Raw genomic sequence first — 12,928 nt, 5'->3', positions numbered from 1 at the left:
TTTGAACAAATAAATTGCACTAAATGCTCATTTGAGTGGTTGCATCCATGTGTGCAAAAATAGACTTTAAGAAGTCCTGAGCTACAAAACAAAACCAGACAGCTGAGCCCCGGTCTTCTATGATATTTTTCATTGGAAAAGAAGGTTTTGTGTAGTTTTAGATTTTTGAAGGAATGTGGCTTAATTATCGAACTGTCTGCTTGTATTAGTTCAGCTAAAGTTGTCTTAAAATAAAACACGGGAGTCTAAGATGTAAGTATACATTTTTCCGTTTATTTGTCACCTCCTGGTATTAAGGTGTTTGTGTGTATATGTGTGTAAATATCAGTATCAGTGCGTGTGTTTACTTTGCATTGTGTACACCTTTTGTATTTGGCCTCAAATTTCCAAACGGATCTATTTGGCTACAGTAATACACAATTGCCATGTATTCAAATCTAGAACATTACTCCCCTCTTTATTTATAGACATGATTCTCAATATCCAAAAGTGAAAAAATGGATGAAAAGTTGTTTAGAGATAAGGCCTTCTGTCATGTTAAGAACCCCTGTAAAGTGGATTAGCAATGCTAACTGCTCCCTTGTGGAGCCTTACACACTACACTTGAAAAAACGGCGCAAATGAAGACTGCACTTTCAGAAAAAGTATATATAGATAGATTTATAGATATAGATTTATATTTATTTTGAAGTTTAAAAGAGTACAGTTAAGACTTCTCACACGTGATATAACCTACGTATTGTCTGAGAGAGTAAGATTTAGGCCACTGCTGTCCCGCTCACAACGTTAAACACTTAACCCTGACGGAAAGAAAATCCCTCTGTGGAATCCGTTGCTTCTTTTTTTCTTTTTTTTTGACAAAGAGTTGGAATAGATTTAGGGAAAACACCTGATCACACACACAGCCGCACACAGAATATAAAAACAGTCATGTCTAAAAGAACAATATTGCATTTGTAATGCACAAATGAATTTCCTGTACAATTGGCTTTTCAGTGGTGTGTGTGTGTACATAAACAACTAAAGGGCTCAGTGAATATATCTCCATTTTTGTCGTTTTCGTTGGTGGTTCTCATCATCGTTCACAATGTGGTATTTTTGTTTTCTTTTTTCTTCTTTTTTTTTTACGATGAACAGTAGTGCTGTAAACAGGCACACGCAGAAGCCAAGAGGAATAATCATCCTCTTGTTTCTCTCCTTGTCTTCCTATCCTCCATGTATTTTAACGGTCTAGTTTTGTCCTCCGCTCAGTCCTGCTGAGAAGCGCGTTATGTCCAGCCGCTCGGCCTTGCATCTAGCTCTGCGAGTCTGACTCTTTCATCAAGTTTTTTGAGGTCTCGGAGGCTCCGGAAGCCTTTGGGAATGCACGATCATCTGACGCCTCCGGAAATAGAGTCTGAAAACTTGATGCTCTTCGCATTTCCATCAGTTTCACTGATTGTGCAAAATCACGCCGTCTCTGGTATGTCCACTCGGAAAGAGCTAGCATATCCTTTTCCGCGCTAAAAAGGGAAAAAGAAAGAACGCTTATTAAAGATGATTTTTGGACAGCAGTTTTTAGTGTTGTGCTAAGCTATTAAAATACCATTGTTTGATGCATACAGAAGCAGAGCTTTGATGAGGAACTATAAGCCTACAATCATAAACTATTTCCTCAAAGTTAAACGCACCACCCACACAGCCTCGGAGCGCTCTTTCTGAGACAGATGTCTGAAGGTTTCAACACAACAAGAGCAGTCAATAATATCTCAATCAATCCCACTACCACCTTCATCCCCTCTAAAACAACAAACAGTGGTAGGCAGCCTAAACCTTATAAACTCTGTCCTTTTGAGAGCGTCTGTTTCAAGCTTGATGTTGATGTTGAAGTTGATGTTTTTTCATGACTAGTCAAACGTTGCCTCAATAAACATACTGCCGGTGTACAAAACAATAGGGAGTTTCTGCCTTCCTTTTATCTCTGTTTTTTACAAGTTCATTTTAGGCATTGTCAATATCTGGTGGGTCTTTACCTATGGCAAGATATCTAAGAATCTTTTATTGTTTGATCTAACAACTTATCACATTAAAATCCCACAACTAGACATAAGTACGGTGGCAGAGAGAGCTCAATGCGCTGCAAATAGAAAAAAAACACCAGCAAATTAAGAAAACATCTTCATCAGTTTGACAACACATGTGCTGCAAATACTCACAACACAACCAAATTATTATTATTTTTATCATGATTATTTGCAAGTTTTCTTCAGTTGCAGCGTGTTGAGGTGTTTCCGCCACCACACATAATGGCTTCTGTAATTCCCTGCATTTACAAACACTTTGCAATTTCATAGTGCAATTTCTTGTTTCAAAGCATGTGCAATGTTGAAATAATTAATTTAGCAGGGTTGTGAACCATTCTGAATTAGAAATTAAAGTACAATGGCATTCAGATGCTTGAATACCACAGTCATTTTTAAAAAGAAAAACAAAGTTGGTCAAGACAAACTTTAAACGTTGGCTTAACCTGTTTCAAAAGTCTTGAGAGTTTATACACTAAGGACAGATAAACAACGTCCTGTAGCGCGTGGCTATTTCAAAGAATTAAAAGGGAGTTAATTCTTCAAATCAGATTTTTTTTTTTTCACAACCCTGGTAAAAAAAGAAAAAAATATGTACGCAAATGTATGAAGAAAAAAGCTAATTAGACACTCTTATAAATAAAGGTTCTTCAAAGCTTTAATCGAGTTTTTTTTTTTTTTTTACTTCATAGGGTTTTTGCTATTTGGTTCTCTGAAGATTAAAACGGTTCTTGGTGCTACATTAGAGGTTCTTAAGATCAGCATATTGATTCCTCCATTTAAAATGTGCAGCCCTCATGGGGCCTTTAAAGCACCACTATATGTTTTTTCTAAAGAACTAAAAGATAAAAAAAAAGTCTTTGAGGAAGTTAAAAAGACTCTCTTATGCTCTCTCCTACACTTTTTCCTTCTATCGGATCCTTTATTTGTAAGAGTGTGCACCAGGAACCAGTAGATGAAGAGCAGATGAAGGATGGGCAGATGCTGATGGGTGAAGGAGAGCAGAAGTGTGAGGGCTAAGAGTTCTAAGAGGAGAATTCAGCAGCACTTCACGCTAGAGGCCTTGAATTTGGAAAGTTTTTTTTAGGTCAGATCAAGAGAGAGGAAAGCGCTCTCTCTTTGAGATACTCACACAGACAGGCGGCTTTGTAAGGCATGCGCGAGTTACACAGAAGTGCATCGAACTCTTTCCTCTCTAGCGTGGAAGCATTGAGGTGGTGTTGATGGTGTTGATGTTGGTGTTGGTGCATCTGGTTGGGGTGGTGTGGCGTCTCTTTGCCAAAGGTTGAGAATGACTGATCACCCGCCAACGTCTCGCCCTCAAATACCTCAGAGTCGGGCACAGAGTCCATGCCCGGCACGTGCAGGTTACTGCGGTAATCGGCACCCTGTCGTGCCTCGGTGGGCACGAAACTTGGCATCCAGCAGCGATCTGAGTGGCCGAGGGCTTTGCACTCCTCTGTGCAGTTGGAAAACAGGTCTGCTCCTATGAGAGAGAACAGAGAGATGGGTTAGCCTGTGCTTAATTGTCCATGTGGGTGGATGGGAGAGAGAATATGCTCCCAATAGCACTGGAAGCATGTAAGTGCATTAAAGCAAGACAAACAAACATAAATAAATACAATAAACCATGCGTATACAATGCATCTACCCTATAACGTGCCCTCAATGTCTCCTCTCTTAGATAAGAGAGCAGACCGTCAAATTCTGCATTAATTCAACCAATCAGAAGTTATCCAGCATCTTTTTTAGACTTAATCAAGCATTATAAATATGTAAATCCAGATGAAATGTAATGCATGTCATTCACTTTGAAAACATTAAAAGCTGTATGCATGAAATGTCTTTGGCACTTAACATGCTAATCATGAAAAGATTGCATGGCGCTTTTTTCCCCCCTTTTTGTGACTTTTAAATTACAAATTACCCTGATCAAAGCACGTGTGGAGAACATACACACAGCGAGTGGATGAAGTCAATGCTGTAATCTCCTCTTGAGGTCTCTCTTCCACTTCTCTCTTTCTATTTGACATCAAAGGTAAACTCTCTGAGACACCAAGCTTGCAGATAAACCCAATCCTCTATTCTCTTTCCTTCTCTTCCGCCCCGCTACAAGATGAAGGGATATATTATAAAGGTTATAACCCTCTTTACTCTTTTGTCTCTTTCTCGTCGTCTCAATTAAAAGAACAAAAAGAATGAGTGACACTATAAGACATTACGTCACCTTAAAAGAAAAAAAAACCAATACATCAATAGGTGCAAAAAAGGCTTGGAATGTACAGTAAAATATTTTAAAATAAACTAAGTTATTGATATAAAATATTTACATATCTAAACAATTTTATTGAATTGCTTTAACTAAATAAATATATTGTGAAATAGCATTTTCTGCATCATTTTCCAGGCCTTAAAAGCCAAGCTCCGCCTCCAATATTAGGCCCACCACATCTCTCCCAGAGGTTTATCATGAGACTCTTTGAAAATGTATTTTGATTATCAGCACATAATTCAAACACCCCGCTGCTAATATCCAATGGCGAACGACCTCGCGAATCACAAAGCCAAGAGAAAGCTAGCGCTACAAGAGTGTTACAGCTAAATCCAGTGTGAGGGACAAGATCCTGTTAGTTTGTGCGTGACAGTTGCATGATGCCTTTTACCCCCACCGTCACCCCAGACGGTCTAAGCCTTGCCGTTTTGACTGCGTGCATCTGAGAAGAAGGGAGAGGTGAGCATTTGGAAATCCCCTTTCGGCTCCTGTGTCTAAAACAGTCAGTAATTACAGCTGGAGGATTAATGAAGTGCCATTTTCAAAGAAGCGCTAAGCGGAGATGTTGAAGGTATGGAGTAGAGTCAGTGGTGTGGGGTGGGGGGATGTTCTTATAGCTAATCCTCAGACTAGCCCTTCAGACAGAAGACAGGTCAGCATACACAGACTTTGGGTTTCTGCTTTAAAAGAGGATTAGAGTCCTTTGGAGCTACATGCAAACAACCTACTTAGGCCTGGGCTTGGTAAGACTCTCCTAATTACAAACCAAAGCATAGGACCGCCTTACTAGGCAACAAGTAGTTTAGACACTAAACATATCTGGAATCTATCTATGACAACATTCAGAGGTCTCATTTTTATAAGAGAGTGTGAACAAAGGTTCTTTGTGTATCTGACATAAAAAGAAGGTGAGAGGGAGAGAGTTTGATATTTAGAGAGTGTGCGATAAGACACTTCCTCATTGTGTAATCGCAGGGAGACATCTTGATATTTCCTGACATTTTCTGAAATTAATTGCTCTCTGTACTCATCCAGTGTCCTTTTTTTTTTCAGTGGGAAAAATGGAAAAGTAATTATATTGTTGACTTGTGGTTCAATATTGCAAGAAAGAGTCAAGTCTGATGAAAATAAAATGCTCTATATTCTCTGGTTGAAAAACACATGCTATTTTTATACCTAGTAATAATTTCTGTTTCAAGTAATGCAATGCTAGATACAAATTTGAACAGGGGCCAGAACGATCTGGAATGTGTCCACATCGACCACATTCGGATTTTAAGGAAAATGTTCATAAGTAAATCGTCGCCTACTGACCTGACAAACAATTACAAGGGTTGTTATCTGTACTACACTAAATTATTTAATATTTCTCCTCAAAATATTTTATATTTAATAAATTATATATTAAGCTTAAAATTAAAAGAAAACACACTACCATTCAAGATTGTGGGTTAGTGAGATTTTTAAATGTTTTAATGTTGAAATATTATTACGAGAATTAAGATTTTCAGCATCATTACTCACATGATCCATCAGAAATCATTTGAATATGCTGATTTTGGAGCTTAAGAAACATTTCTTATTATTATCAATGCTGAAAATATACTGACCCTAAACTTTTGAACGGTAGAGTATTTTAGGGAGAAATGTTGTGTGTTTTTTTTTTTTCGCTTTATAAAATTACAATAAGACCTTGCCAGTTACACACAGACAATAAAGAGTGATGTTATGTATCATCTCAAAATCTGATCAAATCACCCAGAGGTAGATTTTAAAACAATGTTTAAACAGAGTCTCTATGCTACTAAAGACCACAAAAACACCACAAACATTTCCCCAAAAAAGAAAACCCTCAAAACATTTTATGTTTGTATTAACAAAGTTCGGGAGGAGCACGTTCAGATAATTAACACGAGTGGAGAGCACTCAGCAATCAACGATAAGTGGTGTATATTATATTCAGCAGTCTCACATCAATTCGTTGACAGTTTAGGAGCATCCCTCCACCACCCCTTCTCCACACTTCTAGTCCTAACCAATTCCACATGGGGGGAGTACTCTGGGTTCGGGCTGAACTCCGAGCTCGAAGCCCTCCCCCCGGACAGCACGCCAAATACACATTAAACTTTACTCCCTCTAATTGTATGTAACTCGTGAAGTATTTTTGCATGAATTAAATTTGCTTGGAAGAAAATGTCAGAAACTCTACATCACTTTTTTCTGATGTTCTACAAAGTGAGAGAAAGAGAGAGAGAAAGACTTGTAGATTAAAGAAGATATATGACAATGTCTCCCCTCTCTATATGCTCTGCTGCTTTCTGAGCAGAAGCCTTGCAAAGCATTAGATCCGATAATAACCTTCATTTGCTAATCAGGCTGAAAATAAATTACTGATCAGTGAGCTGTTTCTGAATTCTGAAAATGACCTGCAGCCCAAATTAGGGATTCTGTAGCAACGTGGCAGATCCTCGGGATAAAAGAAATTAAACTGGAATGAAATGATTCAGGTGTGTCATTGCATCAGAGAACCTCTAAAGTGTTCCATATTACAGATGCATTTTTATGCATTAGAGAGAATTTAAGCGATGCTTATCTCTGCCTTTTTTTAATTTAGCATCTACGTTGTGACACACTAGGCGTTTGGATGACTAAAATTTCCTGTTTCAAAAAGCCCATAACACAGCAGCTGGTTAAGAAACAAAATGTCTGAAATAGATTTGAAAGGATGAAGGCCGTTTCCACCCAGTTCTCATTTAAATGAACAATGCACACTCCTGAACGCTCTCCAAGTCTGCATATCAAGCGGCGCTTTCAATTATCTTAATTAAAGAAGATAGTATGGAGCAAAACAATTAATTTTTAGTAGGGACAACATGCTCGCAAATGGGGGGAAAATACACAACAGATTTTTTTCTTTTTTTCTTTGTTTTACTTTATAGAGCTGTATCTTAAAAGGCAAGAGTTTTTTGATGGCCTGCGACAATAAAGGCAGATGGGCTAGCTGACCTTGTATGGAAAACAAGTCTTGATTTTAATCTAATGTTTAACTGAGCAAAAATAGGCTAAATGAGAGCTGAAGCAGTCCAGCCACAGCATATGGTGCTCTGGAATAACAGCAGAGGACATATGCTCAACCAAAGAGAAATTAATGATAATAAGATGCAACTTTTGGTTGTATTCATTTGTGTCCGACTATGTCATAATTACATTATACACTCAACTTCACAATGCACTTCAAGGTGTCATTTAGCAACAAAGCACCATTTCCAATGCAGCCGAATCTCACACATGTGGTCTTATGAAGGTGTGAACAATAGTGTCCACCGTCAGTGGAATGTGGGGAGAGGGATTATGGTGGAAGGGTGAGGGGGGTCTAGAGGGGACCCGCACACAGTCAATGAATCGCTTGTTTGTTTGCTGCTCAACCTATTTGGTCCCGTTCCCACAGAGTCGATGACAGACTGCCTGGACTGATCTAAATTCCATCATGTCTTTAGAGACGTGGATGAAAGAGTAGATAGTACGACTGAAGTAAATACTTATTATCAGGGAGTATTCATAAATAATTGGATTATATTCTCCACTACGGCTGTTGTTCGCATGCTCACGCATCCATACTCAGAGGCTCGGTGGCCTAAAATATTTCTGCTAGGTTTCGAACAGCCTCGACATGCCTTGATCAGGGTTTTTGTTCTGATTGTTTGGATGAAAAACAACCAAACTATTTTAAATATTCCATCTTTCAACCAGTATGTCTATCGCAAGTGTTTAACCAAAAATTTAAAGCCACATCTCGACATGCTCAGCCTGAATAGCATCTCGTTTTAATCAATAACAAAACGAGAGAAATATGAGAAATTGACTTATATAAACGTACCGGAGGAATGTCCACGATGCATGGCGTCATGGTCACTGTCTCCCTGCTCACTGTCTCCATGACCGCTGTCTTTTGAGCTCACGATATCTGCCTCCTGAAATGCAGAGCTGAGGGAGGAGAGAAGGTTTGAGTTGACCGCTTTGCCACACGACTCTTATATAACCACAATTTTACAGCTTAGCCTTGAAATGGTCTCAGTCTGTCACAAATGCTCATGCTGGTTTAGTTCAAATGTTCATAGACTTCTCATATTTATTTACTTCTATCATATAAATTTTTAAAAAAGAAAGTCATTCCATAAAGTAGTAGTGGGGGGGGGGGGGAAATTTCAGGTTGGTTACATTAAGTGCTTACCTGTTAACACGCCTTGGTCGGTCCACCAAATAACTGAGTTCTGCTCTCTGGTGTTTTGTCTGCAAGAGAGGGATCAATTTGAAATAGGCCTAGCAACATTGCATAATAGTAATTAAAAAATGTTTTTCTAAATAAAATAAAATATTATAAATACATAAATGACAATAATGATTATAATACAGGTCAGAATTCAAGCTTTGCTCATTGGGGGAATTGCAGGGACTTTATGAGCAGTCAAGATCATTAGGCTCTGCTGCTATTCAGCAGAATTCAACTATAGACGGATCTTTGTTCTTGTGAGGCTCTGCAACACCGTGACTGGCATATCTAATGCCCTATAACCCGGAGAGCTTTTCACAAACATGCAAATCTATCAGTTCAGTGACTCACTATGTTTACACTCTAACATGCACAGTATAGGCCACAGAAAATATAATAATAATAATATTAATAATAATAATTAATATTGTTAGTGTCAGTCTGCAAGCAACCAGTGATCAGCCTGTTTGTTTTCAGACTTACTATCCTGAAGAGGAAGATTGTTTTGTTTTGAGTCGTTTTAATTCACAAAATGTCTATGTATTTTGAAATACAAGATAATTCAAATGTAAAAGAGCAGACAATTTTAAAATTATGACACATCCACACAATCAGGTCTCTGAATATGTATTTAGATAAACTGTAGCCTATATCTGAAGAAGAAAGCTAGATTTGCTTTCTGTGTGCCATTGATATATACCAAAATATAAAATAATTAAAAATTAAAACGGAATTAGTTCTAGTACTCTTTTTTTTATTTATTTTTTTATCGTGTAATTATAATATGAGTAAGTTTTATAAGTGCTCGTACCTCACTGGAGAGCAGGCTGCCGTTGGATATGATGTCCGGCTGCTGTTGGTCCGTATAGCCGGTCACTAGAGCTCCGCACGGGTTGTGCTCGGTGTCGTTGCTGCGCGACGGGCTGCAGGCCTTCAGGAACATGAGATCCGTTTTGGCCGATTCCGGAGTCAGACAGACCTGATAGCAGTAGTTCTGACTTTGATGTAGCGAGCCGAAGCTCCCTGACTCCTCCACTGGCACCTGCGCGGCGCTCGCCACGCTCACGTTTGCTGTGTTGGTGCTCTGAACCAGCATGATGTCGGACTTGCTCAGTTTCTTCTTTTTTCGAGCTGCCCGGGCCTGTCGACCGCAGCAGCCGCCTGACCCGCACGACCCGCAGCCCACCAGGCAGCAGCAGTCGCTGGCCAGGCATGTGCTGTAGATGTTCAGCTTTTTCTCCTTCTGACAGCGCACGGCCAGCACAATCATAGCCAGGAGGAAGATGAAGGAAACGGAGCCGAGCGCGATGATGAGGATGAGCGTCAAGTCCAGAGACGCGTCTTTGGCCTTGGCAGTACCGCGTTCTCCACTGTGGCCTTCCACGAGACTGTCCACGAGTGTAACCTGCACCGCTGCGCTGCATGACATGGGAGGCTGCCCGTGATCCCTTACCTCAATCAGCAGCTCATACAGCTGTTGCGGGTCTCGTTTGACTGACACCCGGCGGGCCGTGCGTAACTCGCCAGTGCGCCAGTCCATTCGGAACATCCCATTCTCGTTACCTCTCTGTATACTGTAGGACAAGCGCGCGTTCTCTCCATCATCTGAATCCATGGCGACAATGCGCGTAACTAGGTAGCCTGGCTCGGCAGAGCGCGGCAAAGGCTCCCGCGCAGTGCCATTTTTTCCCAGAGGCGCAATCACAGACGGCGCGTTATCGTTCTGATCTACTATAATGACGTTCACCGTGGCGTTGGACCAAAGTTCGGGGCTGCCTGAGTCCCTCGCTTGAACTATAAAGCTGAAGTCTTTCAGTTGCTCATAATCAAATGATCTAAGGGCGTACAAATACCCATTCTCCGAGTTGATGGACACATACGTGACCACAGACATTCCCTGGATTTCACACTCCACTATGGAGTAAGTTATATAAGCATTTTGTCCGACATCAGGGTCTACTGCACTGACAGCGTAGATGTAAGCACCGGGGACGTTGTTTTCAGTCACATACACATCATAAATGGGCTGCGTAAACATGGGCGCGTTGTCGTTCTCGTCAGACACGTGCACTTTGATTGATTTGCTGGTCGCCAGAGATGGAATCCCTTTATCCCTCGCAACAACGGTGACCGTGTATGCCTCTACAGTCTCTCGGTTGAGAGGACCGTCGGTCACAATAGTGTAATAATTTCTAAAAGAGGTTTTGAGTTTAAAAGGAACATCTCCGAGAATCTCCACATGCGTTTGACCGTTGTCTTCAGAGTCTTTATCGGTGACGCTGAGCAGAGCGATGACGGTGCCCGTGGCTGCGTTCTCGCTCACCGATTCCGTGACGGTGCTGAAGATGATCTCTGGAGCGTTGTCGTTCACGTCCGCCACTTTGACCAAAACTTTACAGTGCGCGGGCACAGCATTAGGTCCCATGTCTTTCGCTTGGACGTAAATCTGATACAGACTACTCTCCTCAAAGTCCACCTCACCTCTGACCTCTATGCGGCCCGTTCTGGCATCAATATCGAACAGTTCCTTGACCCTGCTTGAAATGTGGTTGCTGAACGAGTAAATGACTTCTCCGTTCGGGCCCTCGTCTGAGTCGGTCGCGTTCAGCTGGATGACGAGCGTGCCCACGGGCACGTTCTCGGCCAGGTTAACCGAGTACACCGGCTGATCAAACACGGGTACGTTGTCGTTGGAGTCGAGCACCCTGACCACAAGCAGTGCTGTACCTGTCCGAGGAGGCTGGCCACCGTCTACGGCCGTGAGGACATAACGGTGCATCGCCTGTTGTTCCCGATCAAGAGGCTTCTCCAAAACCAGCTCTGCGAATTTGTTGCCATCAGTCTGTGTTTGCACGTCTAGGTAGAAATAGTTGTTATTGGTGATGTCGTAAGTGCGCAATGCGTTACTACCAACATCCGGATCAAAAGCGCTCTCCAAAGGGAAGCGCGTACCCGGAGTCGCGCTCTCGGATATTTCCACGGTGATGTCCGTCTCCGGAAAGCTCGGCGGGTTGTCGTTGATGTCCACCACCTCTATCTCCACGCGAAAGAGCTCGAGTGGGTTCTCCAGGAACACCTCCAGGTGAAGCAAGCAGCTGGCGCTCTGCTTACAGATGCGCTCCCGGTCGATTTTCTCGTTCACGAAAAGCACCCCGTTTTCCAAGTTTACTTCCAGGTGCGGCGTCCGCGAGCTGGGCACCACCTGAAAGCGGCGGGATGAAAGTTTTGTAAGGTCCAGTCCCAAATCCTCTGCTATATTCCCCACAAACGTGCCATGCTCCGCTTCCTCGGGCACAGAGTAACGTATCTGCGAAACCACCCCATCCGCGAGACACAGCAGGAGCAAAAACACAAACATTTCCACTCAGGAAAGGTCACTTGGAATATTTTATCTCCGAGGAGCATACAGCAAAACCATCACCCTCTTCTCCAAGGTAAGGCGCGCAGGCGTGCGTAAGGCTTTGGTTGTATGGTAATCTTTTTTTTTTCCTTAAACAGGGCTGTCAGCCAAAAACCATGCTGTCTGCGTTCTGGTTTACACAGGACCGATTTCCCAAGGCGATTTCCTCCACGAACAAGCTTTAGAGTCGCAGCGGATTTCTGGCACAAGTGAACATTAAAACATTAAACTGACACTGATATAAATAGATATCAGCTGGCGTGTGATAAAGCACAATATCATAATCCACAAAATTAATGCAACAAATGCATTTTATATTAGAGCTACAGTCTCTGATATCTGAACGGTCCCAGTATATCTGGTGCGCTCCTGCGGGGTCCGCTGGCACAGTACTGAAGCATCAGCGCTTAGCTGTTCGGTTTTCCCGCAGCACCCTCCCCTCGCCAACCAATGGGAACACCCGGCACCAGCAGAGCTGAAACTTTATTGGCTGTGTCCTACATCAGTCAAGCCTCCTGGTGGCTGATAAACACGCCCCTGGTCAGAGCTGCGGGATTTCTGGTCATGAGGATTGAATGGCTGATGAGTTCGTAAGAGAATGAGTCAGAGAGATGAGTAAAGTGTGATCAATTTGTGGGGGAATTTTTATTTATTTATTTTTTATCTCAGAACGGGATTATGCATAACGTTATTATGTATATCCCTATAGCCTGTGTAAATGGTGTGAATAGGGCCTATATATATATATATATATATATATATATATATATATATATATATATATATATATATATATATGTATATATACACTCCGTGACATTTTATTTATCTATACTATTTGTCTAAATCACATTTTTGACTTTTGTATACGTGAAAAAAAAAAGTGAAAAGGGAACCAGCATTTCATATCAAGTGCTTTATTCAAG

The 12,928-nt window shown here is 41.4% G+C and overlaps 1 protein-coding gene across 2 annotated transcripts; it reads right to left on the bottom strand.

The window, feature by feature from the left end:
• Positions 1-251: 251 nt before the first annotated feature.
• pcdh10b (protocadherin 10b) lies at positions 252-12,509 on the bottom strand. 2 transcript variants are annotated; one of them, XM_082178199.1, is made up of 5 exons: positions 9,414-12,509; positions 8,564-8,622; positions 8,210-8,316; positions 3,389-3,546; positions 252-1,502 (listed from the first exon to the last, which is right to left on the bottom strand). In XM_082178199.1, exons 1-5 carry the CDS (start codon positions 11,958-11,960, stop codon positions 1,449-1,451), a joined length of 2,925 nt encoding a protein of 974 aa, XP_082034325.1. In that variant the 5' UTR covers positions 11,961-12,509; the 3' UTR covers positions 252-1,448. The 2 variants fall into 2 exon arrangements, with proteins under 2 accessions (XP_082034325.1, XP_082034324.1); XM_082178198.1 differs by having other exon boundaries at positions 3,193-3,546; positions 9,414-12,506.
• Positions 12,510-12,928: the final 419 nt, after the last annotated feature.

Source organism: Leuciscus leuciscus (assembly GCF_965113295.1).
Source record: "Leuciscus leuciscus genome assembly, chromosome: 8".
Lineage (NCBI taxonomy): Eukaryota > Metazoa > Chordata > Actinopteri > Cypriniformes > Leuciscidae > Leuciscus > Leuciscus leuciscus.
This window is presented reverse-complemented; position numbering and strand designations above follow the sequence as displayed.